The sequence below is a fragment of the Gymnoscopelus braueri genome (assembly GCF_963280865.1).
Source record: "Gymnoscopelus braueri genome assembly, chromosome: 11".
NCBI classification, from domain to species: Eukaryota; Metazoa; Chordata; class Actinopteri; order Myctophiformes; family Myctophidae; genus Gymnoscopelus; species Gymnoscopelus braueri.
The window spans coordinates 19,148,960-19,175,644 of record NC_137613.1 but is presented as its reverse complement, the minus strand read 5'-3'; the positions used below and the strand labels follow the sequence as shown (position 1 = coordinate 19,175,644).

The following is a 26,685-nucleotide window of genomic DNA, read 5'->3' as shown; positions in this document are numbered from 1 at the left end:
GTCTGTCTCACAAATTATTCTAAATTGTCAAATCCCTTTGATCACTCACCTCAGTAATGGAACTCTCACTCTCTCTTGTTAGCTTGAAGAACGAAGATCCGTTCTTCTTTTTGCACACACATGCATCAAAAGGTCTATCCCCCTTTTAACCTTTCTCTTGGCAGCGCAGTAGCAATCAATGGACAGACAGACAGACAGACACATAGAGGAGTTGGTCCCTAAATAATTAGATGTCGGTTGAATTAAGTTAATAAAAACTAACGTTATAAACTTGACCGGACAGAGACAATTCCAAGGTACACTTGGCAGCTAACATTTTGATGTATAGAACATAGAACATTAGTTAATCTTAAAGGTGGCTCTCCACCAACAGACTACTGTCAGTCGAATGCAGTCGGGACGACTCTGGAAATTATAAAGATATCTAGGCTATTGCACTGTAGTCCAGGAACCAAAAGCCCAAAAGTTGACTATACCCCTCCCCAGGGTAGAACAAAACGTGACATTGTTTTTTAAGATGTCCCCTTCATGAAATGGATTGTCACAAGTTTTGCTTTTACTGCAAAAGCCAGGCAATTCATCCATGAAGTGACTCACCACATAGGCAAAATCAATCCTTTCTCATTTTCTACCTGCTGTTTGTTTTTACATCATACTTGCACAGCTGGTCTACAGGTAGTGGCCCTACATCCCAAAGCAACCAGGATGCCAACATTTGGTTCTATTGTGAATCAGCAGGCTTTTATGGCCTTATTGTAGGCGTAAATAGCTAAAAGTTTACTTTTCTGAGGAATATTTACAGATAATACTGGTCCTACTCTTCTATCAGGGATAGAACTAAATATGACATTGTTTTTTCATATCTTCGTGAAATGGATAATCGGAGGTTTTACTTCATTGTTCATGGTCATGAAATTCATCCATGAAGTGACAATAGAAAGCAATAAATGAATACATTTTAACACTCATCTTTTAATTATAATCATTACAAACTAATAAAAGAACCCTACAAAAACAAAGTTGTCCTTTAAGGCTTTAGGATAATCTACTCTGAATGGGACATAGTAGGCCTACACATGCCTCATAGAGGCAAAATAGGCCTAGTCCTATGTCAGCTCTACAGGTAGGGGTGCTATTAAGTTGCCTGGCAGAAAGCTAAAACAACAGACATGAAATGCATTTTAAGGAGGAATATGACATAACGTTTATTGTGCAACGAAGCCATTGAACACAACAGAAAGAATCAACTATCAGTCTTTTGCACACCTGGATAAGAAATTGTGGTCACAGGTACAAGTCAATTAAATTAAAAGTCCCTGTCAATGAGCTGAACATTCATAGCTCATACTGTAATAAATTAAGTTCCCTTTAAAAACACCCCTTTAATTAATATGAAGTTTGATGTTGTCTTAATAGGGTAGTGCAGTAGCTGCCTTTAGAGCACAATGTAGCAGTCTATTCTAGGTTATGTATTCTGATCTGAAATCATTCAACTTGCTTCAAGTTCTAATATGCTTGTTCTGTATTTACTTATCTTTGCTGCTAACATCATATTACTGACACAAAAAATATTATTAAGCGAGGTCTTCTAGTGTTTTGCATATTCCGTGACCTACAAATCATGTCAGAAAACCTTTTCATTTACTTCAAACTAGCAAAATGCAAAGTTTTAGCATTTTAATTTTTTATTTAATTTAATTTACAAATGCTGAAAAGAAAATATTTACAACCTGCCCATTACATGTTATCATTCCTATCATAATTACAATAACAAAATACTTTTTGTCACTAAATGTACCAGAGTTGTATAAATAGTCACAACTCTATAAATATCCTTGGGAAATCACTATCTAAAACACAAGCATTCACTCGCTACAAAACATCCATCCATCTTTAGGGCTTACATTCTTTTCACAAAATGTAAAATCGAACACCAGAAAGAAGTAATTGGAACAATCATGGCTCCTTGTCCTTCCGTCATGTTTACTTCTCTTTCTGTAATTGGGAGAGAATTATACATAGTTACAGAAGAGAAGTAACAGACAAAGGCAAAACGTGCAAAGATTTCAGAAGATAACAATAGCATCCTCATTACAGTAGAATTACCTTGTCACGGTTAGCATCATCTGTGCCTATATAAATCCACAAAAGGTTGATAGTTAGATACCGAACCTGATACACCCTTGTATATTATGTTCTTATTGTTGCTATGTCAACAGTGAATAATAGCAGTAGTAATATTATAAATAGTTCATATTACAAATATATGATATTGAGAAGGTTGTGTTTCTACGTATAATTTTTTACCTGAGCTACTGAAGGTCCAGGAGACAACCTTAATCAGGCCATAGAGCACTAATGCCACACCAACCATTGCCATGGAGTCTTCAATGGAAGGACTGCTGACCCCTGCAAGGTAAAAGTTACAGTACATAAGCAACATAAAGGAAAACAAAACAATACAGTGAAGAAGTGTGCTTCAGTAAAACTGCATGCTTGTGGTCACTTGGACTGTAAACGTTTAATGCTAATGAAAAAAGCAACTGATGAATTTGAATACATGAGATAAGGCATATTCGCTGTCATCTTTCCCACTAGTTACATGATTGACATTTGAATGACAAAATAATATTAAATATCTTTCTTGTGGGCATGTTCTCTATTGTAGCCACTTTGTTACCTTCAGCTGGCATATTTAACCACGTCCAACTGATGGACACAAACCTAATTTGCATTGACAGCAACATATCGAGCATTTACTCAGTGGAAGCACATCTCCTGTAAAGGCCAGTCCATACCAATGCAACTCCTTGCAACCAGTGGTGGAAAAACTACTACATTTTTTTTACTTAAGTAAAAGTATCAATACTGCAATGTAGAAATACTCTGTTACAAGTAAAAGTCCGGAATTCACTTGAGTAAAAGTACAAAAGTATTGGTATCAATTATCAAAATGTACTTAAAATACCAAAAGTAGAAAGTACACATTATGCAGAATGTCCCATTTCACAAAGTTTTCACATGTATAAAATGCATATTAAAAATATTTTGAAAATAGCAGATCTACAAGCTCACAATGCGTCGCATCGCGACACATTGTGAGCTTATATTTAAAAAAAAGCTTATATTATAGTGATCTTATAGCTATTTTCAAATGGTCGAAATGTATATAGGGCTGAAGTGGTTTTGTAATAATAAACAAAATCTACAAATTAACTAGTAACTAAAGTTTTCAAATAATTGTAGTGGAGTAAAAGTACAATATTTGCCTTTGAGATGTAGTGGAGTGGAAGTAAAAGTACAAACAATTGGAAATATTCCAGTAAAGTAAAAAATACCTCAAAATTGTACTTAAGTACAGTACTTGAAGTACATGTACTTAGTTACTTTACACCGCTGCTTGCAACCATTATTCCCAATGGCAGCTGCAAGGAGGAGTTGCATTGGTGTGGACTGGCCTTAAAACGGTTTTGTTGCAAGGAGTTGCAACTAGTTGCATTAGTGCGGTCTGGCCTTAAAAGAGTCTCACCGATGACATTAAGGGCAACAGCAGCTCGCCGTGTGCCTCCGGGATGGACGGCCACACAGACGACCTCCCCCCCTGTGCCCAGGCCCAGCTTGGCCGTGTCCAGGTCCAGCCTGGTGTTCTGGCTGTAGGTGCCATCCCAGCCCTGCCTGTGACCGGTAACACTGCCTGTTCCCAGGGGCCTGGTCTTCCCATCAGCCCCCTTGTACTCCCAGCTGAGCTCCAGAGAGAGGGGAATGAAGCCGGACGCCTCACACAGCACCGTGACCACCTGGCCAGGAAAGGAGAGTGGCAGCGGCGAGGGGTAGATGGAAATGGATGGAGGTTCTGGAGAGAGAGAGTGGAGAGCGAATAAGTAAAGAAACACCACATAGAGTCTGATAACGACATGGCCTCCGTGTCCAATCTTTAGCTATAGTAAGTTATTACTGTATGTGTGCAGTTTTTGCAAATGGAAATAACACACACACACTTACTTTAACCACTTAAACCCTCTATTCTTAATAAAAAAGGACCTGACTTGGACCACTTTTTTCTGCCTACATCAAATCTCTTCGTCATAAATAGCAGATCTACAAGCAAGTGTTTTAAGCTTGTAGATCTTCTATTTTTGGTGAACATTCACCCCAGAATAGGGATGCCGGCGTTCAAATGATTAACAGCCGTTTCACTTTCAATTTTATGAACAGGCATTTTAGTGAGAAGAATGGGCCTGTCATTGGTATTTTATTACAAAGGCCGCCAGCACTGGAATCAACCTCCTGATGAACCAGTGTTACACAACAAGATCAGTGTTACACAACAAGATCTTGCACTACACCCATTCATTCCTCTCCTGTCATTCTTAACTATCCTCAAAAACGATCCAAAAGAAAAACACGTCAATGTGTGCCATTTCATCACCCCTGCTGCTCTTACCCACAATCTCCAAATCCACCGACACCTGAGCCAGAAGGTAGGGCAGGAACACGGCGCAGATGTACGTCCCCGCATGGCGCGCCTTGGCCTCCTGCAGGATCAGCGACGCGTTGCCCTTCTCGTGGAGACCCCCAAAGTCCAGCGTGGCCCCTTCCTCCCCGCCGCTGGCCAAGCGGTCGTTTTTGCCGTCGTAGGCCAGGACCAGGCGGCCGTCGCCTCGGAACTGGTAGCGCCACTCGACGGCGAAGCCCGCCCCAGAGAGAGGGGAGGAGGGGTCGGCCCACAAGCTGCAGTCCAACACCACTGGCTCTCCGAGTCTGGCCTGCACCGAGACGCTCTTACTGGACACACTCAAAACCACTGTGGAAGGAGAGGAAAGATAGAGAGGAAACATGTAAAAGGTTAAGACAAGAGAAAGAAATGCAATAGTGATTTTATTATTAATATAAAAGTATTGACTGATGCAACCTACAATGGCCAGCTTGGCTGGCAGTTGTAGATTTCTCCAGTCTTGTTAAAGGAGTAGTTCACCCCAAAATGACTTATTTTCTGTCAGATTTTAAGCCAATAATTTGATGACCAGCGGAGTCTCTGGTAGGAGACTCAATTGACCTGCATTTGAGTCTCCTACCAGAGACTTCGCCGGTCATATTATTGGTTTAGGAATGCGACAAAAACAAAAAAATCTCCATGAATTCGAGGCTTCATGGGGTGTGTAATTGATCAAAAATAAGTAATTTTTTGTGTGAACTATTCCTTTAAAGGGCAAAATAGATCTCATGGCCCAAAAGGTTGCTCATCCTTGCTCTAGTTCCATTATGACAATTTACCGTTGGGTTCTTTGCTTGCCGTGGGAGCGCGCATGACACTGGACACTACTAGCTGTCTGTCGAGGCCCTGCACAGCAGCCGAGAACCAATCAGCTTGCAGGTAGATGGGACTGAGGGCAGATTCGGTGAGCGAGGCGGCCCAGTGGATGCTGGAGGGCTGAGGCACGAAGGGGTTGATCTCACACTGGGGCTTCTGGATGGAGCCTCTTGTAGCATGGAGAGAGGGGTGGCAGAGAGTCGCTTCTGGGTCTGAGGACATAAGAGTCAGCAAGGAGATTATGATGAATAGCTACTATTACCTTTTTCTTTATAACAAATACAGATGTGAATGTATTTTACTTTGTATTGAACTTTGTGCTATTTAAGATGATTGAAAACCTATGTATAATCCTAGTTTAGATGATAAAGGAAAAAGACCCCCCAGGGGATTCCAGGGGGTCCCCAAGCTAAATTTGTTAATACAGCATCACAATAATGTTAACCACTTTATCCATATTTTATATGTTGGCTATTCAAAAATAGCAGATATACAAGCTCACAGCGCGTCACTTTGTGCCGTGCTGCAAGCTTGTAGGTCTGAAGTATTTGAACATTTCTGAAAAATGTTGGAAGTGTTTGAAAATGTTGGAATCATTTAGATTTTTTTAACACAAATCTCATCTTCTGGGGGTCCCTGGCACAAAATATTTTCAGATGGGGTCCTCGGCCAAATAGATTTGGGGCTCCTTGGCATAAAAAGGTTTAAGAACCGCTGCTCTATAGCACTTCTGGACAACAAAGTCTACTGATGCTCTCAGTCTTTATTACAGGTTACAGCAAACCTTCTCCAATCACCACTTGTATAACTTCATGTTTATAACTTCAAGTGCACATCACTGGGTAGGAATAAGGAGCTAACACATTAGGAAGCGAGCTTGGAATGAGAAAAATGTCGAGTTTGAATCATTGTTCCAGCTGGGGAAGTCTGGAAGGGAAAAGTCAATTAGTTTCTCCCCTAAGACTACAGCCGACGTGACGGTGCTCATGAGCAAACAGCCAGATGTGAATGTGTGTAACTGCATGACTGAAAGAGTGCTGAAAAATACAAAAAGAAACCTCTCAAATCACACAAATAAGAACTAACCCGTGATATAATAGATCATCTCAGGGCTGATATCTGAAGACAGCTGGTGGGGCGTGTCTGTCGGCTGGTGGTTTGCATCCGTACTGATGTGTAGCAGGGAGTTCTCCTGGCTCATTCCTGTAGAGGCGCCAGTCCTCTCCTTCACAAACCAACACTCCAGCACTGGACAGCTGCAGGCATAACCTGGTAGGAGGTCAGCGTGGGGAGGGGAGAGGAGAGGAGAGGAGAGGAGAGGAGAGGAGAGGAGAGGAGAGGAGAGGGGATGAAGGAGAGGCATGAGTGAGCATTGCTTACACCGTCTGTTTTTGTAACGCTAGACCGCCATGTCTACTTTATCTTCTAATACTTGAGTTTAAAGAGAACTTTGTATACATATAAATGATGTTGCTATATATTAGAGCAACAGCTAATGTGACATAGAGGTGACCCGGCTTGAAAGGTATATAACAACGTAAAGGTGTTCAAGAAGAGTGTTGTATAAAATTATGTACAGTAGCTTGTTATTCCATCATTGAATTCTATGTGTGTATATTGCGCTCTATCTCTTTCCATGGCTAAAGTGACACAGACAAAACACAAACTACTGTTTTGCTCTCTCTGTGAATGGTGCTGGGTCACACCACACATGGTCTGTCGCTGTCCCATCGGTGGTGGTGCTGAATTATTTGCTAATCGATGCATGCCAATACCATGTATAGTAGTAGTACTAGAGGAGTGATGTGACAAGGTTTGTCCATTCTATCCCCAAGGGCAACCTGTTTGCTTTTGTGTGTTCCTCCAGAACAAGCATTGCGACTTGCTTGGCTCAATAATAGTGTCAGCATGTGCAGGTTGCTTATGATGGGATATTATTATCATCTATTTTATAGTCGTGAAACCTGTTTTCTATGTACTGTCTGTAGCCTATGGGTACACACACACACACACACACACACACACACACACACACACACACACACACACACACACACACACACACACACACACACACACACACACACACACACACACACACACACACACACACACACACACACATCACTCACACACACATCTCTAGACCGGATATGCAAACTCAAACTGCGACACGCAGTCTACTTCGGAATTGAACATGTGAAGTTGTAGTAGAAGTAGACTATCAAACTCATAGGTTTGCGGATAAATATGGTGATGCAGATTCAGCAATAACTTTTTAAGATCATTCTGTTATGGAGGGTGATGGGGGGGGGCGTTCCCTATGAGACTGTACAGATCACTGTACATGTAGCAAGCTACTGCTATGGTTATTATTACACAATTATTATTGTATAATAACGACAAATCGTGTTTCATCATAAAAGGGTGGCCACCACAACCACAAAGACGTTTAGAAATAATGTTGTAGATTAATTTGTATTTTCAAGAGTGACTTTTCACTGTTTTCAGTGACTTTTCGGCAAAACCAAACGCTAGATCAGGGACAGGAAGTCTCCAATATATCCACCTATTCTTACAACGCGATTCTATCGATTATAATTCAGACACCACATTATGCAAATCAATAACTCTGCTTGGCGGTCTGTAACGTGACAACTTTAACATGAAATCAACAAACTGTACCTTGGATGAAGCAGCAGAACGCAACCAGGGCCAGCTTGTAAAGAGTAAAGATGTTAGTCATGGCTGCACTAGACAGGGTCTCTCTTCAGTTCTGTAAGATAAAGAACGAAGTCCTGCCGAACAGAGAATAATAACCGACTTGATCGACGGAGATCCCCTGCTATTCTCCCACTTCATTTTAGTTTCACTTTCTGCTGTGTGTGTGTGTGTGTGTGTGTGTGTGGTGTGTGTGTGTGTGTGTGTGTGTGTGTGTGTGTGTGTGTGTGCATGTTTAAGGATTTGTTCTCTTCCACCGGTAGATGGCGTGCTAACATAACACGTCACAGACAGCAGCGTGTGTGTGTGTGTGCGCGCGTGTGCGTGTGCGCGTGTGTGTGTGTTTTGTCTTTTTTAACTCATCGCCAGGTAATTATTGTATTTTTCAGTTTTTAATTCCAGAAAGCCTCGATATTTTCCAATCACCACTATAAGACAGTAGCTTGTGACTTAGTCAAACAAATTAACAAGCTTTTTGGCTTTTTCTTCTATACTCTCTCTCTCTCTCTCTCTCTCTCTCTCTCTCTCTCTCTCTCTCTCTCTCTCTCTCTCTCTCTCTCTCTCTCTCTCTCTCTCTCTCTCTCTCTCTCTCTCTCTCTCTCTCTCTCTCTCTCTCTCTCTCGCACACACACACATCTCTCTCTCTCTCTCTCTCTCGCACACACACGCACACGCACACGCACACGCACACGCACACGCACACACAAACATTGGCAGCTCTATGCATAGATATATATAAAGGCTAGATGACTCACCCGCGCTGCTGGCCAATGGAGTACGACGTTGCCACATGGCGGCCATCTTGAAACAGTCATTCATAACATTATGTCTATGGTGCATATACTTTAAAATAACCATAGCGTGCTCAATTTTCATCTGATTTTCAAACGGTTTGGTGTTTTGTAAACACCAAAGATGTAATAAATTTATAAAATTATAAAATAAAATAAAAAATAAAAAAACATGATTATAATTATAAGTATGCAGTATCATAACTACATCTTTGGTGTTTACAACACACCAAACCGTTTGAAAATCGGATGAAAATTGAGCACGCTATGGTTATTTCAAAGTATATGCACCATAGACATAATGTTATGAATGACTGTTTCAAGATGGCCGCGGTTGAGCTACGCTTGCGCCGTCCCCTTGAGCCATCTAGCCTTTAAGCTGGCTCCAGACCAATCCAAATCGGCCCGACTTTGGGCCGATTTGGCTTCGGGAAGCGTCGGCCAGTCGGTTAGGGGTCCGTCGGCCAGTCGGTTAGGGGTCCGTCGGGACCTTTTCGGCCGACCCAGAGCCGACCGAACATGTTCAGCTTTTTAGCCGACTGGCAGAGCAGTGGCAGTGACAACAAAGGGCTGTCGGTGTTGCCAGATTATGTGAGAGAAACAAGCGACCATGTCTATGAAAACCTACATTCACTGTTTCTCGTTGTTGCTCCCAGAGAGAGAGAGAGATTGATTGATTTGACCTACTTTCGCGCAGTTTTGGTGCGCAACACAACCCTCGTTTAAGTGAATTGCTTTCACCTGCTGCTGCTGTGTGGAGCGCAGTGGTGGAAAAAGTACTCAAATGTTTTACTTAAGTAAAAGTATCAATACTGCAATGTAGAAGTACTTGAGTAAAAGTACAAAAGTATTGGTATCAAAATGTACTTAAAGTACCAAAAGTAAAAGTACTCAAATGTTTGAAAATAGCAGATCTACAAGCTCACAACGCGTCGCTTCGCGACGTGTTGTGAGCTTGTAGATCGGCTATTTTCAAATAGCCTAGGTATAAAATAGAGCTAAAGTGGTTACTGTATGTTTTATAATGTAATAATTTATATCTGCAAAGTAACTAATAACTAAAGTTTTCAAATAATTGTAGTGGTGTAAAAGTAGAATATTTTCCTCAGAGATGTATGGAGTAGAAGTAAAAGTACTGAAAATTAGAAATACTCCAGTAAAGTAAAAAATCCTCAAAAGTGTACTTAAGTACAGTACTTGAGTAAATGTACTTAGTTACTTTACATCACTGGCGGAGTGTGCGCTACAGGGCATATCTCCGCCAAGCCAGGGTGACCTACCCAGGCTCATGAAATTCATATGCAGGCATAGTAGCCAATTAGAATGAAATCTGCAAAAACGGACTCATATACTGATACAGAACCATATATTGGCTATATATTATGGCTGTCGGGTGGAAATCTTGTATGTTCCTTTTTTATTATTATTTAAAAACAATAAAAAATCGTGAAAAAAAAAGAAGCTGTAATTATTAATAATTAAGAAATACTATATTTTAAAGAGTGAAAAATCAACTAAAGTCATTATTAGTGCAAGTTCATTAACATTTCATTTGAATGAAAATTAATTGTGGGTAAAATACATTATGTGAATCTAATGTGATTAATGTGACCCCTACTTCAGTCAGTGAAGTCCAGGGCTGAATGTGACATATTGAGACCTATATAACTAAATATTGGTCATTTGCCAACACATTATTTTGTGAAATAAACGGGTTATATTTCACAGATAGTTATACTATTCTTATAATATATTAAAATACAATGATCCTTAACCTTCAAGTTAAATGCATTATTTCCGTGGACTTAAAAATCATTTTTGGACTTAAAAATCATTATTATTTTTTTGGATGGCCTTCCTGCCCTGGCAGGAAGACCGGGCAGGGCCTTTGTGCCCTCCAAAAAATTACAACACCAAAGGCCAAGTGGCCTTGCCCCTAAAATGACGAAATTCCAGGCTTGAATGCAATAGATGTACTCTGAGTCTGTTACAAGTAAAAGTCCAGAATTCAACATTTACTTGAGTAAAAGTACTAAAGTATTGGTATAAAAATGTACTTAAAGTACCAAAAGTAAAAGTACCAAAATGTTTGAAAATAGCAGATCTACAAGCTCAGAACGCGTGCATCGCAACACGTTGTGAGCTTGTAGATCTGCTATTTTCAAATAGCTTATAGGTATAAAATAGGGCAAAAGAGGTTAATGTATGTTTCATAATGATTTATATCTGCAAAGTAACTAGTAACTAAACATTTCAAATAATTGTTGTGGAGTACAAGTATAGACAATTGGAAATACTCCAGTAAAGTAAAAGTACCTCAAAATTGTACTTAAGTACAGTACTTGAGTAAATGTACTAGTTACTTACACTACTTAGACTAGCGACCACTTTGTGGAAGCTAATGGGGATCCTAATAATTAATAAAGAATAAAGAAGAATAAAGAATACACCACTGCACGTCAGTGAAGAAAAAACGCTGGGAACATAAGTGGCTTTGCAGGGAAACAAGCCCAAAGTCGCTTATAATAAGCAGACCTGGCAACGCTGGCAGGCTAAAAGTCAAATTAGCACATGAATGGCCAGTCGGCTGACAGACTTAAATGCCAACTTTTGCCAACCGAATACCAGTCTGTTGCAGTCTGGAGTAGTCTGCAATAGTCTGGACGAGTCTGTTTGGTGCGGAGTTACATATATCTATGGCTCTATGTGCTCGACCAGTTTCATCATGTGATTTCCCGGAAAGTCTCTAGATGAACATACACAGTCTGACCACCAGTGGCGCTGTAAGCTGCTAAATCCCTCACCAGGTCAACTGTACTCAGCAAGGCCTCAGTAGAATGACAACCTGCTTCACTGCTTGTTGCAGTTTATTTAACCACTTAAACCCCATATGGTTGAGTGTAGTCCCTCAGGGCTCTATGCTAGAGTATTTTCAGTTTTCTGTTATTGTGTACAATACGGATGCTTTGGTTTAAGCTACATTTTCGTTTTATTCAGTCTTAATGAATATTGCGTATATTCGCCGGTGTGTAAGGACCTTTCAGGCGGTTACACACCGGCGAATATGCGAATATACGCAAAATTCGGACTCGTTCCGAATAATTAAAAGACGCTTTTTCGCTTCGCGAAACTGATGTGGACGCTTGCATTGACTTTATAAGGTTTTAAAAAAAAACGTATTTATTCGCATGAAGAATTCGCCCCGGTGTGTAAGGACCTTAAGTCAATAAAATGCTCTGATATTTTAATAAAATAGTATAGCCATCATGGATAATATACTGTAAGGCTTTATGAACAAGTTTAGGAATTCAGGAACCTTTATTCAGGAAATTAAGCTTGTGCAGTTAGATCAGCAGGCTATGTATAATAAAATTTACTCAAAATATATTTTGGATCATGAATAATACTCTTCACATGTTTTCAATTCATTTTCATATAAGTTCAGTTTCTGAACTGACATGCAGTTTGTAATGTGTTGATATGTGTGTAATGACAATAAAACACTTTCACTATACACTGGAAAAATGGGTGTCTGCGATTTGAACACAACAAAAGAAAACACAAAATGGCGCATGCAAATGCAGAAAACAGGTGTCGCGATGAGTGCGTGTGTGCGTGCGTGCGTGCGTGGGTGCGTGCGTGCGAGAGAGAGAGAGAGAGAGAGAGAGAGAGAGAGAGAGAGAGAGAGAGAGAGAGAGAGACAGGGACAGTCAGAGACAGTGAGTGTGAGTGGATGTGTGCACATGCTTTTGTTCATACACATCCATAATACTTTCCAAACCCTATATATGCTAAGTTGTTTAAGATGTTTTATAACTAGCTTCTTAATGTGAAACTGTGATAACATATCACTATTTGAAATACATGAATACAACAAATACATACTATAGTTAGTATAGTACATGGTGTGCCAGGTAAACCCCAATTGAATTAGACAGACAGACAGACAGACAGACAGACAGAGACAGACAGAGACAGACAGACAGACAGACAGACAGACAGACAGACAGACAGACATATCTATGTTATGGTGACATAACTTCTACAAGTGTTATGTCATAAGACCCTTGGGCTTGACTTTAGAAGAAAAAAAATGTATGCATAACATCTTGTGCGATGTTCCTTATGCACAATTAACAATTCTAACAGAATCAAATAATATGCCTGAGCTAAATATTTCAATATACAGTTAACATAGCGTCACAATAATTTGAACCACTTAACCATATTTTAAAATGTGGCTGTTCAAAAATAGCAGATCTACTATTTTTGAAAAATCTTTGTAAATCTTTGAATATATATATTTTTAAAGAGATGGGGGTCCTTGACATGAAAAAGTACCACTGGCCTACATTCAACACCATTGTGCCCTCTACCAGTTAGCACATAACCAAGCTCAGAGCCCTATAGGACTTAAAGGAGGAGTTCACCCAAAAAATGACTTATTTTCTATCAATTGCACACCCTATGAAGTAGTGATGAGCGGGTCGACCCGTAACCCGCGGGACCCGCGGGTCAACCCGCGGCGCGGGTAGGTCGAGTCAGGATTTCAGAGAAAATTATGCGGGCTGAGGGTGAGCGGGTCAGCCGCTCTCCACGAAAAAAAAAAAAAAAAAAAACTATTTTGACCAACATGCTTGTTTATTCAGCCCATGACAATGTTGTGCTACTGTAGACATATAAAGGGACTTTGGGTACTTAAAAGAGCGCTATATAATATATATATATATTCCCACCGCGGGTCGCGGGGCGGGTTGAGCCATAGATTTATATATGGGTTCGCGGGGCGGGTTGAGGCGGGTCGCGTTCCGTCGCGGGTTGGGGCGGGGCGGGTCATGAAAAAACCCGACCCGCACATCACTACTATGAAGCCTTGAATCCATGGATTATTTTTTGTTTTTGTCGCATTCCTAAGCTAATAATTTGATTCCCGTCTCCTACCGGCTAATGTATCCGGTAGGAGACACAAAGTAGATTATTTGTGTCTCCTACCGGAAATACACACAGTCATCAAATTATTGTCTTAGGAATGCCACAAAAACAAAAATAAATCCATGAAATCAAGGCTTCATGGGGTGTGTAATTGATAGAAAATAAGTAATTTTTTGGGTGAACTCCTCCTTTAACATCACCCTGTGCAACTGGGTCCTGGACTTCCTTGGGTACCCCCTGACCCGGTTGCAGACAGACAGACCCCAGTGCAGATTGACACCAGCGGTGACCAGTGTGGAGGCCACACACCAACACTTAACATTTAGACACATTACTCACACATTGCACCATGCAGGGCTGGAGGTGAACATTCACCATGAAACCCAGAGATCTGGGTCGTTCTTATACCTCCTTTCTTTAGAAGAGAGCTGTCTCTCTCACTGTTTCAGGTCTGTCATGCCCCTCCCTTGAGTGCCTGGATCACCACCACACCTGAAAATGATTTGATCCTCAGCTGTACATCAATCAACCTCCTAAATAAATCTTGTTACACTCAGTGCACATTAAGGTCATAAAAAACTTTCATATTCAGTACTGGAGCCTTTTCTTTTGAGTAAATGTATGTTATTTCCTGTGTTTCCCTAGTTATCAAATAGAGCATAATAGATTCATAACAGATTTTCATATTAAGTGTCATCAAAGTAAAGGAGAAGCTGGTTGAAGTGTGCTGGTGCTGGAGATGCAAACACATAAAAACAACAACAACAATGGACCACATTGGAAACAAGTCTCCAGGACTTTTTTGTTATCCTTTTAGCCCAAATGTGTCTGTACCTCGTGCTGTTTGCATTTCTGTCTAATAAAGTAATCAATCAATCAAAACAACAACAAAAATGTCATATCTTGGGCAGATACATATAGGCCTGCTGTATGTTCATGTCAGGGGCACACGTCTGCCATATGAGGCCTGGATGGCCCAGTGTTGGGGGTGTTACGTGCATTCCCCGCAGAAATTCTGTGCATGGAGGTCGTGCTTTATTCTTACATAGTGATGATGAAAGCGAAGGTTATCATCAATAATAACAGGGGCCCACTCACAGTGGGTCAGGTTTCAGTCCCGCATGGACCCCCATCGTAATAGGCTACATCAAGGGTTCATCAACTGTTATGTTCAGGCCGCGACCCCCCAAAGTAATCATATTTGAACTGGGGACCCCCTACCCTGACAAGCACTTGTAGGCATTACATTTAGTTTGACTCGGTTCCACAGAAAGATATTGTGAAAATAGCCAAACAACAAGCTCACAACGCCTTGCACTGTGAGGCGTTGTGAGCTTGTAGATCGGCTATTTTCACAATGTTTGCCTCTTTCTTACGTAGTATTTGACAATTTGGTATTAAAAAGGTCTTAAAAGTCATTAAATTGCCACTTTAGAAATGTGCTGTATGTTGGTTTGTTTACTGTTGAGTGTGAAAACAATGTTGCACATTAAGCAAATCATCTGGGAACCCCCCAAAATAATTTGGGGACCTCCCTGGGAGTTCCGAGCCCTAGTTTGGGAACCACTGGGCTGTACACACCATATATATCACCATCACCTCGATGGCCTCCATGCTGTTAAGCCTACATTTAGATAAGGGTGGAGTGGTGATGTAGCTGCAGTTGTTTTAGGCAATAGTTTATACCAAACAATAACAACATTATGGCCTAGGCAATGCTGTTAAACAAACGTCTAAACCATCATTCTCTAGTTTTACTTTCAAGTTAAAACCTGTGTTGGTGAAATCCTCCTAGAAACACATGACGCAACAGCACTTGTTGATTTCTATTGGCTAAAAGTGTGAGTTGGTACCTCCTCCTCCTCGTCATGAATGATATAAAGAGCTGAACAACTCATTATGACAACTAGGTCTACAGTGTGGAGACAGCAGACACTGAGCTCTACTTTTATTTACATTTAGTGACTACACGTCAGGATGAAGGAGTTTATTTTGCTATTAGGACTACTGTTTTGCCAGGTCGCATCTCCAGGTAAAGCCATGCTTCAATGATTTCATTTAAACTGTTGTAGTAGTTTATACATGATTGCATTCACTGTTCTTTACTTCAGTTACTGAGTAGGATAACAGCACTGAGGCATTAGGCCTACCTGGCTTTATAAAACTTAATGCTCGTTTGTCATTAAATGTGTTTCTGGTGGAAAACTTTAACCTTGTAGGCCTATGTCCAAAACCATTCCTTTTTTATTATATGAATAAAAAAAATAGTTTAAAAATAGTGAAAATAGCCGATCTGTATTAAAGCTCACAACGCATCACTTCGCTATGCATGGGGAGCTTGTAGATCTGCTATATTTTCACTACTTTTGTGCGACTCTCTTGTATGATGAAGTAGGGCATTAATTTACGAAAAAACATAAAACGTTGAAATATGGAGATATGTTGGTTTCTGCCCGACAGCAACGATATCGTTTAAACCTTTCTAGTCCACCATGTTATGAAAACGCAGACTATTAATATACTTTATTAATTAACATAATTATTTATCACAGTTTTGTCACCATTCAGTAAAAGTCTCCATTCAGCAGTATGACAGTATAGCCACTGGAGGGCGCTCTGTACTGTAGTTATTTTCACCTGAAATCAGGTTCCTTTGCTGACTGTATTTATAGCAGGCTGTTATAAATAATTAAACTTTAACAATAGCCTGGAAACCAGACGAATCTGCCGGTGTGTAAAGTGATATTGTCTGGCCACGCGAGGCTACTTTAACAACCTTACCAGGACCTTTACTGTTCCTGATATATGTGAATGACATGTCATCGGCCTGCGACTGCAAGCTGTTCCTGTTCGCAGATGACTCGGCCCTGCTAGTCTCGGACAGGGACAGGCTGCAGGTTGAGAAAACTCTCAGCTCCGAACTCAACAAGATCTGCATCTGGCTCTCTGACAACAAACTTTCATTACACCTGGGTAAAACTGAATCCATCCTCTTTGGGTCCAGTCCTAACCTTAGCAAGGCAGAGAGTTTCACGATCAAAGTGGGTGATAATGTCATCAAAAGAAAGGATGAAATTACCTACCTGGGCTCCATCTTGGAGGCAAACCTCTCTGGTAACAAAAACGCCGAAAAAGTGATCAAAAATGTCAACCGAACAACACGCTATTTGTGGAGGATTGATCACCTAGTCAGTAAGAATACTCTGAAGATTCTTGCAGGGGCCCTCATTCAAGGTCATTATGATTATGCATGCACTTCATGGTATCACAACACCTCCAAGGCCTTAAAAACAAGGCTCCAAACATCCCAAAACAAACTTGTAAGGCTACTTCTTGGCCTCAATCACAGAACCCATCTAACCCCTGCTCATTTTGCTAGGATTGGATGGCTTAGGGTTGAGGACAGAGTACAGCAACTTGCTATGGGCCTGGTCTTCAAGATACACCACAACATTGGGATCCCCCTGTATTTGTCAAAATACTTCAAAAATGTTAATGAAGTCCATGATCATAACACCAGAGGCAGCTCCACTGATCATGTTCAACCCAGATTTGGCTCAACTAAGGGTATGAACTCGTTCTCATGCTATTCATCAAAAATGTGGAATGCCCTACCAAAAGGAGTAAAGGAGTGTAAAACCCTACTCACTTTCAAAACTGCCCTAAAGATACACCTTCAGGAGGCTGCAATTCGAAAATGGCCCCTGTCTAAGTCTTAACCTACCCCTCCCTACCCCCCCCCCCTCCTTCATTTTCCTCTTTTGTATATATATATATTTTTTCTCTCGTCATACCAGTAACCTGAAAGCTGATTGTATGACATTCTGTATAGTAGTGTGTATATATGCCTGCCTCTTATATTTCATCATGATTTGTGTGCATGGGGTTCTCATCTTAAACAAGCGTAATGCTTAATGAGGGTTTCCAGTTTAGTAGACCTTGTATTGTGAATTTGTACTTCCATGTACTGTTATGTACTGTCATGTACTATTCTCATGTCTTTCTAAATAAACTACATCAATCAATCAAAAAAACAAAGAGTCAGAAAGACAAACAGACAGACAGGTGGACAAAGACAGACATGTTGAAACAGTGAGAGACAGACACACGGTACAGACAGACAGACAGACAGAAAGAAAAACAGAAATGACCTGCATGAAGTTCTCTCTCGTTGGAAACAAATTGAATCATATAATTTAATTGTTGTGTCAAAAATACGATGTGTAATTATAATGTTAAATTATTTTATTTCCATTTTGTCTCACAGTGAGTCACACCCTGAAAAACTTCTACACTGCATCCTCTGATGTCCCAAACTTCCCAGAGTTTGTGATGGTTGGGATGGTTGATGATGTTCAGATCACTCACTATGACAGCAACACACAGAGATACGTTCCTAAACAGGACTGGATGAACCAGATCACAGCAGAAGACCCACAGTACTGGGAGGGGGAAACTCAGATTGCCATGGGTACCCAGCAGGTCTACAAGGCCAACATAGACATTGCAAAGCAGCGCTTCAACCAAACTGGAGGTATGTTTATGTTTCACTTCATACTGATAAAATGATTTTATTCACATTGTTAGAAAAAATAATCAGTAAGATGTAACTTCCTTCATGCCACACACACACACACACACACACACACACACACACACACACACACACACACACACACACACACACACACACACACACACACACACACACACACACACACACACACACACACACACACACACACACACACACACACACACACACACACACACTCATTTACTTTCTTCACACATACACACCAACACACGCACGCATGCATGCAAACACTCCCTTATACAGTGACATAGCAGCCTGTAACCAGAGTATTATGCTTATTTTAAACTTTGTCGTACGACCGTGTCCCGCACCGAAAATAGCAGATCTACAAGCTCACAACACGTCGCAGTGCGACGTGTTGTGAGCTTGTAGATCGGCTAGATTGGTGCGCGACACCGTCGTACGACAAAGTATAAAACGGGCTTTAGACTCCACATGAGGAGATAACACAATGAAGTCAATGAACACAATATATTGAATTGAATTGAATTGAATTGAATTGAATTGAATTGAATTGAATTGAATTGAATTGAATTGAACTGGTTGTAACTTGTAACCAACATGATTTTCATCAGTTCCTTGAACAGAGTGAATGTAAAACAACAGAACTGTCACTGCACTACACACTACACTACACTACAACACACACATCTGTGTGTGTAACTACACTACAACACACATCTGTGTGTGTAACTACACTACAACACACACAGCTGTGTGTGTAACTACACTATAACACACACACATCTGTGTGTAACTACACTACAACACACATATCTGTCTGTGTAACTACACTACAACACACACATCTGTGTGTGTAACTACACTACAACACACACAGCTGTGTGTGTAACTACACTACAACACACACATCTGTGTGTGTAACTACACTACAACACACACAGGAAGTGTGTAACGTTACAACGTACACACACATAGGTCTGTCACAGTTATTACATAATCGCCTAATCACAATTATTTGAGATAATCACAATTATTTTGCATAATCGTCAGAATCATTTCCATGTTGAAATTGTTTTCAGACATTTTCTAAAAATAGCGGAAATAGACGATCTACGAGCTTGTAGATCGGCAATTTCCACTATTTTTTCAATATTCTGAAAATATATATTTAAGTTATTTGTCATATCTGCCCTGACTGTGCATTTTTTGTTTACAAATAAGCCTAAAAGGCAAAGAGAAATTGTATTTTTATTCATATATTCCAATGATCAATGCCAAAAACACAGTTAAAATGTTAATCGTAATTATTTAGATGACATTTAATCGTCAAGTAAACTTTCATGATCGTGCCAGTCCTACACACGCATATATGTAGGTGTCAGACAAACACGCACGCAGATCTACAAGCTCTACAAGTTATTTTCGGTGCACGACACCGTCATACGCCGAAGTATAAACCGAGACAGAAAAAGTACAGAGAGAGTAAGACAGACAGAAACATATTGACACTGTGTGTATGTGTGTATGTGTGTGTGTGTGTGTGTGTGAGATGGTCTGTCCTCTGTGGTAAAAACTGAATATCAACCACTGACACCAAACTGTAGGATGTGTCTGTTGTTTACTATACTGTCTGTCTGTCTGTCTGTCTGTCTGTCTGTCTGTCTGTCTGTCTGTCTGTCTGTCTGTCTGTCTGTCTGTCTGTCTGTCTGTCTGTCTGTCTGTCTGTCTGTCTGTCTGTCTGTCTGTCTGTCTGTCTGTCTGTCTGTCTGTCTGTCTGTCTGTCTGTCTTTCAGGTGTCCACATCATCCAGTGGATGTATGGTTGTGAGTGGGATGATGAGACTGGAGACACTGATGGTTTTCAACAGAATGGTTATGATGGAGAGGACTTCATCTCATTGGACCTGAAGAGAGAGACATATGTCGCTCCAACACCACAGGGTTTCATCACTAAACAGAGATGGGAACGAAACAACGCTGACATGGCATACTGGAAGCACTACCTGACCACTACATGCATTGAATGGCTGAAGAAGTATCTGAACTACGGGAAGAACATTCTGCAGAGAACAGGTACAACAACATGATGTGATGCAGTTGTACTTAACATGAAGAGACAAAGGTGTCACACGTCTGGGTCTCTCTTTATCTCTCTGACCTCCACCCCTCCATAATCTGTTTGTTCCTCTCTCTCTCTCTCTCTCTCTCTCTCTCTCTCTCTATTTATTGATACGTTATACTTTACACTCCAGTACATCTCAGAGTACTTTTTACAAAACACACTTGAGCCCTATTTTATACTTTGGCTATTCGAGAATAGCAGATCTACAAACTCACAATGCGGTGGCGATGTGACGCGTTGTAAGCAGTTAAAGAAATGGACACATTTTGTGAAATGGGACATTCTGCATAATGAATACTGTTACACTCACTGGTTATATGAACTTTACTTGTTACAGATTATTTCTGCATTGTGGTATTGCTAAAAAAATATGAGTACTTCTTCCACCACTGATAGTGATGGAAGCACATGAAGTACAACAATTCCTAAATTAAAGCAGTCAACCAATCCACATTGAAATTCAAACAAATAACACTAACAAAATAATTCTCTCTCCCCTCTATTCTCTCTCTCTCTCTCTCTCTCTCTCTCTCTCTCTCTCTCTCTCTCTCTCTCTCTCTCTCTCTCTCTCTCTCTCTCTCTCTCTCTCTCTCTCTCTCTCTCTCTCTCAGAGCTTCCCTCTGTATCTTTCCTCCAGAAGACTCCATCCTCTCCAGTGAGGTGTCACGCTACAGGTTTCCACCCAGACAGAGCCATAATGTTCTGGGCTAAAGATGGAGAGGAGCTCCAGGAGAACGTGGACCATGGAGAGCTCCTCCCCAACCCTGATGGAACCTTCCAGATGAGCGTTGACCTGAACCTGACCTCAGTCAAACATGAAGACTGGAAGCAGTACGAGTGTGTGTTTCAGCTCTATGGGGTCACAGAGGACATCAAGACCAGACTGGACCGAGATCTGATCAAGACCAACTGGGGTAAGACTGAGATTAGGACCAAATGAGGTATAGATGTACTACCAAAGAAATTAGATCAAAACAATTAACTGGTTAACAATTCATCTAAGACTCAGATCAGTTTAAACTACATTTCTACAGCTGGATCACATGACCATAATGTAAAACCCAATCACAGATGTAATATAGACTAGATTAGAGCGAGTCCCCTGTACTGAACACATTGATTTGGTCCATAATAAGTAATAACTCTATCCATAGATAGGTAAATAGACAGACATATAGACTGACAGACAGACACACAGATATACTGTCAGATATGGATGGATGTATGGATGGATGTATCATACATCCATACATTGTATGGATGGATGGATGTTGTGTTTTAACCCATTAATACTGGCAACGTATCTGTCATTTTAGATTTTGTTGGGCTATTCAAAAATAGCAGATATACAAGCTCATAGCGCGGCACCGAGTGCCGCGCTATGAGCTTGTAGATCTGCGATTTTTGAAAAATCCTGAACATTTTTGCAAATCTTTTTATAGATATATTTTTTTAAAGCGAACATTTGTAACTCAAAACTTTGCTTCTAGGGATTCTATAAAAAAATCTTCTAAATCTCCAACAGTTTTTTGAAAAACGTACGTTGCTATAATATCAGTGTTGCTCAAAACATTTTCATGTCAAGGACGCCCAAAATTATATGTATTTGGCCGCGGACCCTCATCTCAAAATATTTTGTTCCAGGGACCCCCAGAAGCAAATATTTTAGTTAAAAATGGTTGCTTTAAAAAACAACTTTTTTTAAACTTAACTTTTAAAAACAAAAACTTGTATATCTGCAATTTTTTTAATAGCCAAAGAAATCTTAAAATGACACAGATGCGTTCCCGGTCTTAAAGGGTGAATATAATTCCTCTATTTTGTCTCTGTTTTTTTGTATTTTATACAGTTGAACCAGAAGACAACATGACCATCATCATCATCATCGCTGTGGTGGTTCTTTCTGTTCTTGCTGTTGTTGCTGCCGTTGTCACCAGAGTCGCCATGTCCAGGAAGAAGAAAGGTGAGACAGTAGAATGATGTACATATTAATCTCAAGCTATATATCATTGCATTATTATGGTGCTAACTGCAGTGTCATCTCTTTACCCATTTCTTCCAGCTCCACCCACTCCATCTCGTAAGTAGTACTTTATTTTTACATCTGGTCTGATAATCCACTGATCCACAGTACATTCAACATCATTGACGCAAACAATTACACAAAGGAGTAAGGCGTTGTATTCAGACGTTTTCTGTGTATAACAGGAAGTAGTCAGTGGTAGTTGATGACGTATCATAACTATGTATTTCTTACATTACAGCTTCTGAGGTCATGGAACTGAATCCAGATGCATAAAGGCCAGAGACACCTTGTTGCACATAGTAAGTCATGTTGTTATTAGATAGTGATTCTCTCTGGTTCTGGGGGCCCAGGCTGTTTCTATGTTTCTGTTCTAGTTAGTTAATGTCCAAATCTGGCCCTAGTTACACGTTTACAATGAAAGCCACGCTGTACTACGGGACCCCAGGACGAGTTCTTAGAAATTGTGTAAGTTATTGCTATGAGTTACAACTATTAACACCTCTGGCAAAACTCACATTTATTTTACGCATAACATTGTTTAGGCATAATGATCACCCTCTCCAAAGTGTTGTGATTTTATTGAATGAAACAGTTTAATCTGACCACTGATTGAAAGGTCACCTCAATAGTTAAAAGTAATATAGCTTTGACCAGAGGGAGATGCAAGAGATAGTCAGGAGACAAAGCAAACTGTAATGAAATAATGGTAATTATTTTCCAGAATATAATATATACTTATGATTTAATAGAGTTGATGAGATTATGTTATTATTTACCTTCCCAAACTGATGTATAGCATTTTGGAAAATTACTTTTTGAATGATGAGTTGGTATTTTTGTGTTCTCTCTTATGTTTTAATTTGTGTCATTTTAGGTTTGCAGACAGATGACCTGGAGCAAGTGGAGACATTCTCACCCTTTCTCTCTCTTCAGATGCTGTGAGAAGTGTGTTATAAACCGTTCATAAATCAGTACAAACAAGGGTCAGTGATCCATTACAGTTATAAAAACCTAATCAGATTATTCAGACTTTCAAAATATGGGTCATAATGTTTGAGAAAAACACAGTTTAGAAGAGAATTATAATTTCTTAGACATCAGTGATGTTATTCACCGTAGAGGTGAATTAGAATAAACTGATATTTAATGTCATCTAACCCACTGGTTCCCAAACTGGGGCTCCAACATACAGTATAAGTGTATACAGGGTATCTGCACATTTCTTAAGTTACAATTTAATGACTTTTAAGACCTTTTTAATACCAAGTTGGCCAAATTGTCAAATACTACGTAAGAAAGAGGCAAACATTGTGAAAATAACCGATCTACAAGCTCACAACGCCTCGCAGTGCGAGGTGTTGTGAGCTTGTAGTTCAGCTATTTTCACATTGTTTATCTGTGGAACCGAGTCTAACTAAATGTAATGCCTACCATTCCAAGTGCTTGTCAGGGTGGGGGGTCCCCAGTTCAGATATGAGTATTTTGGGAGGTCTCGACCTGAAAGGTTTGGGAACCCTTGATCTAAACCCATCTGAACAAAGTTCAGACATCAGATGGTATTATCATGTCCCAGATGGCAAAATCATCTGGTTTATTGAGTTGGACTATGTTAGTAATAAAAACATTTGGTAGGTAATAATCAGTGATGGATTACATACTGATAGTTAACCTCTAAATCTTGATTATGACATGTGTAATAATGTCTTACTGTATGAATATTTATAAATGTCCACCTTATACCTTTACAAAATGCTCTTTATATTTTTAAAGCAAAGGATAGATGTTCTGATTGTTTCTTTCTCTTTATGATGTCATCATCACATTATGCCAGTAATCATTCTGGAGATTCTATTAGCTGGATACAACACAACATTTTATCACCAGCATATGAATCATATATTAATGTTTGATGACTTGAATGAAACTATTCCATCTGTTGTCATAAGTAGTAAGTTGAACAAAACAAACACATCATCACCAGCACTTATTGCTACTGAATATTTACAGTAATAACACTGTAGACGTGGACATTTATAAAAGACAATTTACAACTCGTTTAATGTCTACCATTACCGTTTGGATCTTCTTGTGATATTGTTATGTGTTACCCAATTAAACACGCGCGCACGCACGCACACACACACACACACACACACACACACACACACACACACACACACACACACACACACACACACACACACACACACACACACACACACACACACACACACACACACACACACACACACACACACACACACACACACACACACACACACATCTTTGTTTAAATTATTTATTTATGTCCACATAAATACAAGTTTTAAAGGACACAAATACTGGTAGTGCAATTTCACACTGTGGGTTACTATGGCATACGTGCCGACAAAGGCAATCACAGTTACAGTTATACACACACGTAGGGCCAAACAGGCAGTATACAGCTTAAGGGTACAGATAGCAGCGCCGTCTCCAAACAGCGCGACTGCCAATGATAGCTGACACTGAGCAATATTTTGCTAGCTGTTTGGCTCTTCTCTTTGAGAGACCAGCCATCTGAAGGCCTCTAACAACGAGCTTATGAACATGGCCCAGGCTGCCAAATATGAAAACTAAAAGTTTACAGTTGTAGCCCAGTTGCGACATGGTCTGCTCTAGCAGTTGATATTTCACCACCTTAGTTATAAAGGCTTCTTCTAGGCTATGGTCAAACGTACAGCCAACCTCTAAAATGAGAACCTCTCTACTATTCTCATCAACAACAACAATATCGGGGGTGTTTGCTGCTATATACACACACACACACACACACACACACACACACACACACACACACACACACACACACACACACACACAACAATACCACACATGAATACCGCACTCAAGCACATACAGTACACATTTGTATACACACAGTAACACATATGACATCAACATGAAGACATGTATGAATACTGTACATACTGTACATACTGTACAAACCTGCACACACACACACACACATACAATCCTTATTAGATTTTCCTGTGATGTAAATAATGTAAAACTATTTTCCTGCTATCAAAAGTGTGTTTAAGGCTGTTGAGTTGGTTGCATTGTAAAAAGTACAAATATAATCTGTACATGTTGCTGAGTTTTCTAATATAAAAGAGATTGGTTGTGAAGGATAGTGTTCAGATCTCTGTTAAAGCAGCACTATGTAACTCTTTTTTAATGAATAAAATGTAATTTAGTCCAGTCTGTATGGTAGAGTATGTTAATACAATATAACTTATATAAAAAGTTGTATTTTGTCTCCCTGCTCTTCTATTGAGACATTTAGATCGTGTCAAAGGTCATGTCTCACCTAGACACAGGATCTGACACGAGTTTTGACCTGATGGTCAAGATTCAATTTATCCCCTGAGCAAGCAGGCAGGCTCTATTAGCTCAATGGTAAAAATGTCAGCACTTACGCAGGAAACCGGGTTCAAATCTAGGGTAGAAGAGGAAAGTTACATAGTGCAGCTTTAAGTAGTTTTTTACGTATCAAGAATAATTAAGAATCTAAATTGCACTATGTCTACTAAATGATGAATGTTTGTTACGTTCATTTAAAGGTCTGATGCTTATTTAATTTTTAATAAAGTCCCAAATAAGCCAGATGTCTGCTTCTTTCTTTTAAAGTCATAAATCAAAGTTTTTATCTGTCATTGTGTCAAATATGTGATATATAGAGTAATTAGTATGACCATAAACCTTTAAAAAAATTTGACTGGTTGTTTCCAAACAGTCGTCTATACTGTCTGTTAACATGAATCTGTTGAGAGAGTTTCACAAAGGAAAACTGTCAGAAAAAGACTCGCTAATACAAAAACCTTTAAGGAAGACTCCTTAGACAGAGATAGATAATATATGTATTTTATTTCAACATGCTCATCAAGTGCTCTGTGCTCAAAGTGAAAGGTGCAAAAACAGCAGCAAACGTTTGGGTCATAGGACCTTCGTCAGTGATGTATGACCCAAAGGTTTTCTGCTGTTTCTGCACCTTTCACTTTGAGCACAGAGCACTTTATGAGCATGTTAAAATAAATACATTTGTCTTAGTCTCTGTCTAAGGAGTCTTCCTTAACCCGTTCAATCCGGGATGCTGTCATTTTAGATTTCTTTGGATATTCAAAAATAGCAGATATAGCTTGTATATCTGCTATTTTTGAAAACATCTTAAATTTGCACA

The 26,685-nt window shown here is 39.9% G+C and overlaps 3 protein-coding genes across 3 annotated transcripts in view; 1 reads left to right on the top strand and 2 right to left on the bottom strand.

The window, feature by feature from the left end:
- Positions 1–954: 954 nt before the first annotated feature.
- Positions 955–8,189, bottom strand: tapbp.1 (TAP binding protein (tapasin), tandem duplicate 1). Its single transcript, XM_080442077.1, has 8 exons — positions 7,997–8,189; positions 6,398–6,580; positions 5,275–5,523; positions 4,445–4,804; positions 3,530–3,853; positions 2,308–2,409; positions 2,107–2,132; positions 955–1,995 (listed from the first exon to the last, which is right to left on the bottom strand). The coding sequence occupies exons 1-8, from the start codon at positions 8,055–8,057 to the stop codon at positions 1,984–1,986; spliced, it is 1,317 nt and encodes a 438-aa protein (XP_080298203.1). The 5' UTR covers positions 8,058–8,189; the 3' UTR covers positions 955–1,983.
- Positions 8,190–14,953: 6,764 nt separating this feature from the next.
- The window catches only part of carmil1 (capping protein regulator and myosin 1 linker 1), a 361,807-nt gene continuing 350,075 nt past the window's right edge, over positions 14,954–26,685 (bottom strand). Inside the window, exon 39 of the transcript XR_013933961.1 lies at positions 14,954–14,972. The gene's annotated coding sequence lies outside the window, so the exon portion shown is untranslated. The remainder of the gene's footprint in view (positions 14,973–26,685) is intronic.
- LOC308094544 (class I histocompatibility antigen, F10 alpha chain-like) lies at positions 15,649–26,113 on the top strand. Its single transcript, XM_080441267.1, has 8 exons — positions 15,649–15,787; positions 18,023–18,289; positions 20,110–20,388; positions 21,049–21,351; positions 22,287–22,400; positions 22,500–22,517; positions 22,702–22,762; positions 23,338–26,113. The coding sequence occupies exons 1-7, from the start codon at positions 15,733–15,735 to the stop codon at positions 22,734–22,736; spliced, it is 1,071 nt and encodes a 356-aa protein (XP_080297393.1). The 5' UTR covers positions 15,649–15,732; the 3' UTR covers positions 22,737–22,762; positions 23,338–26,113.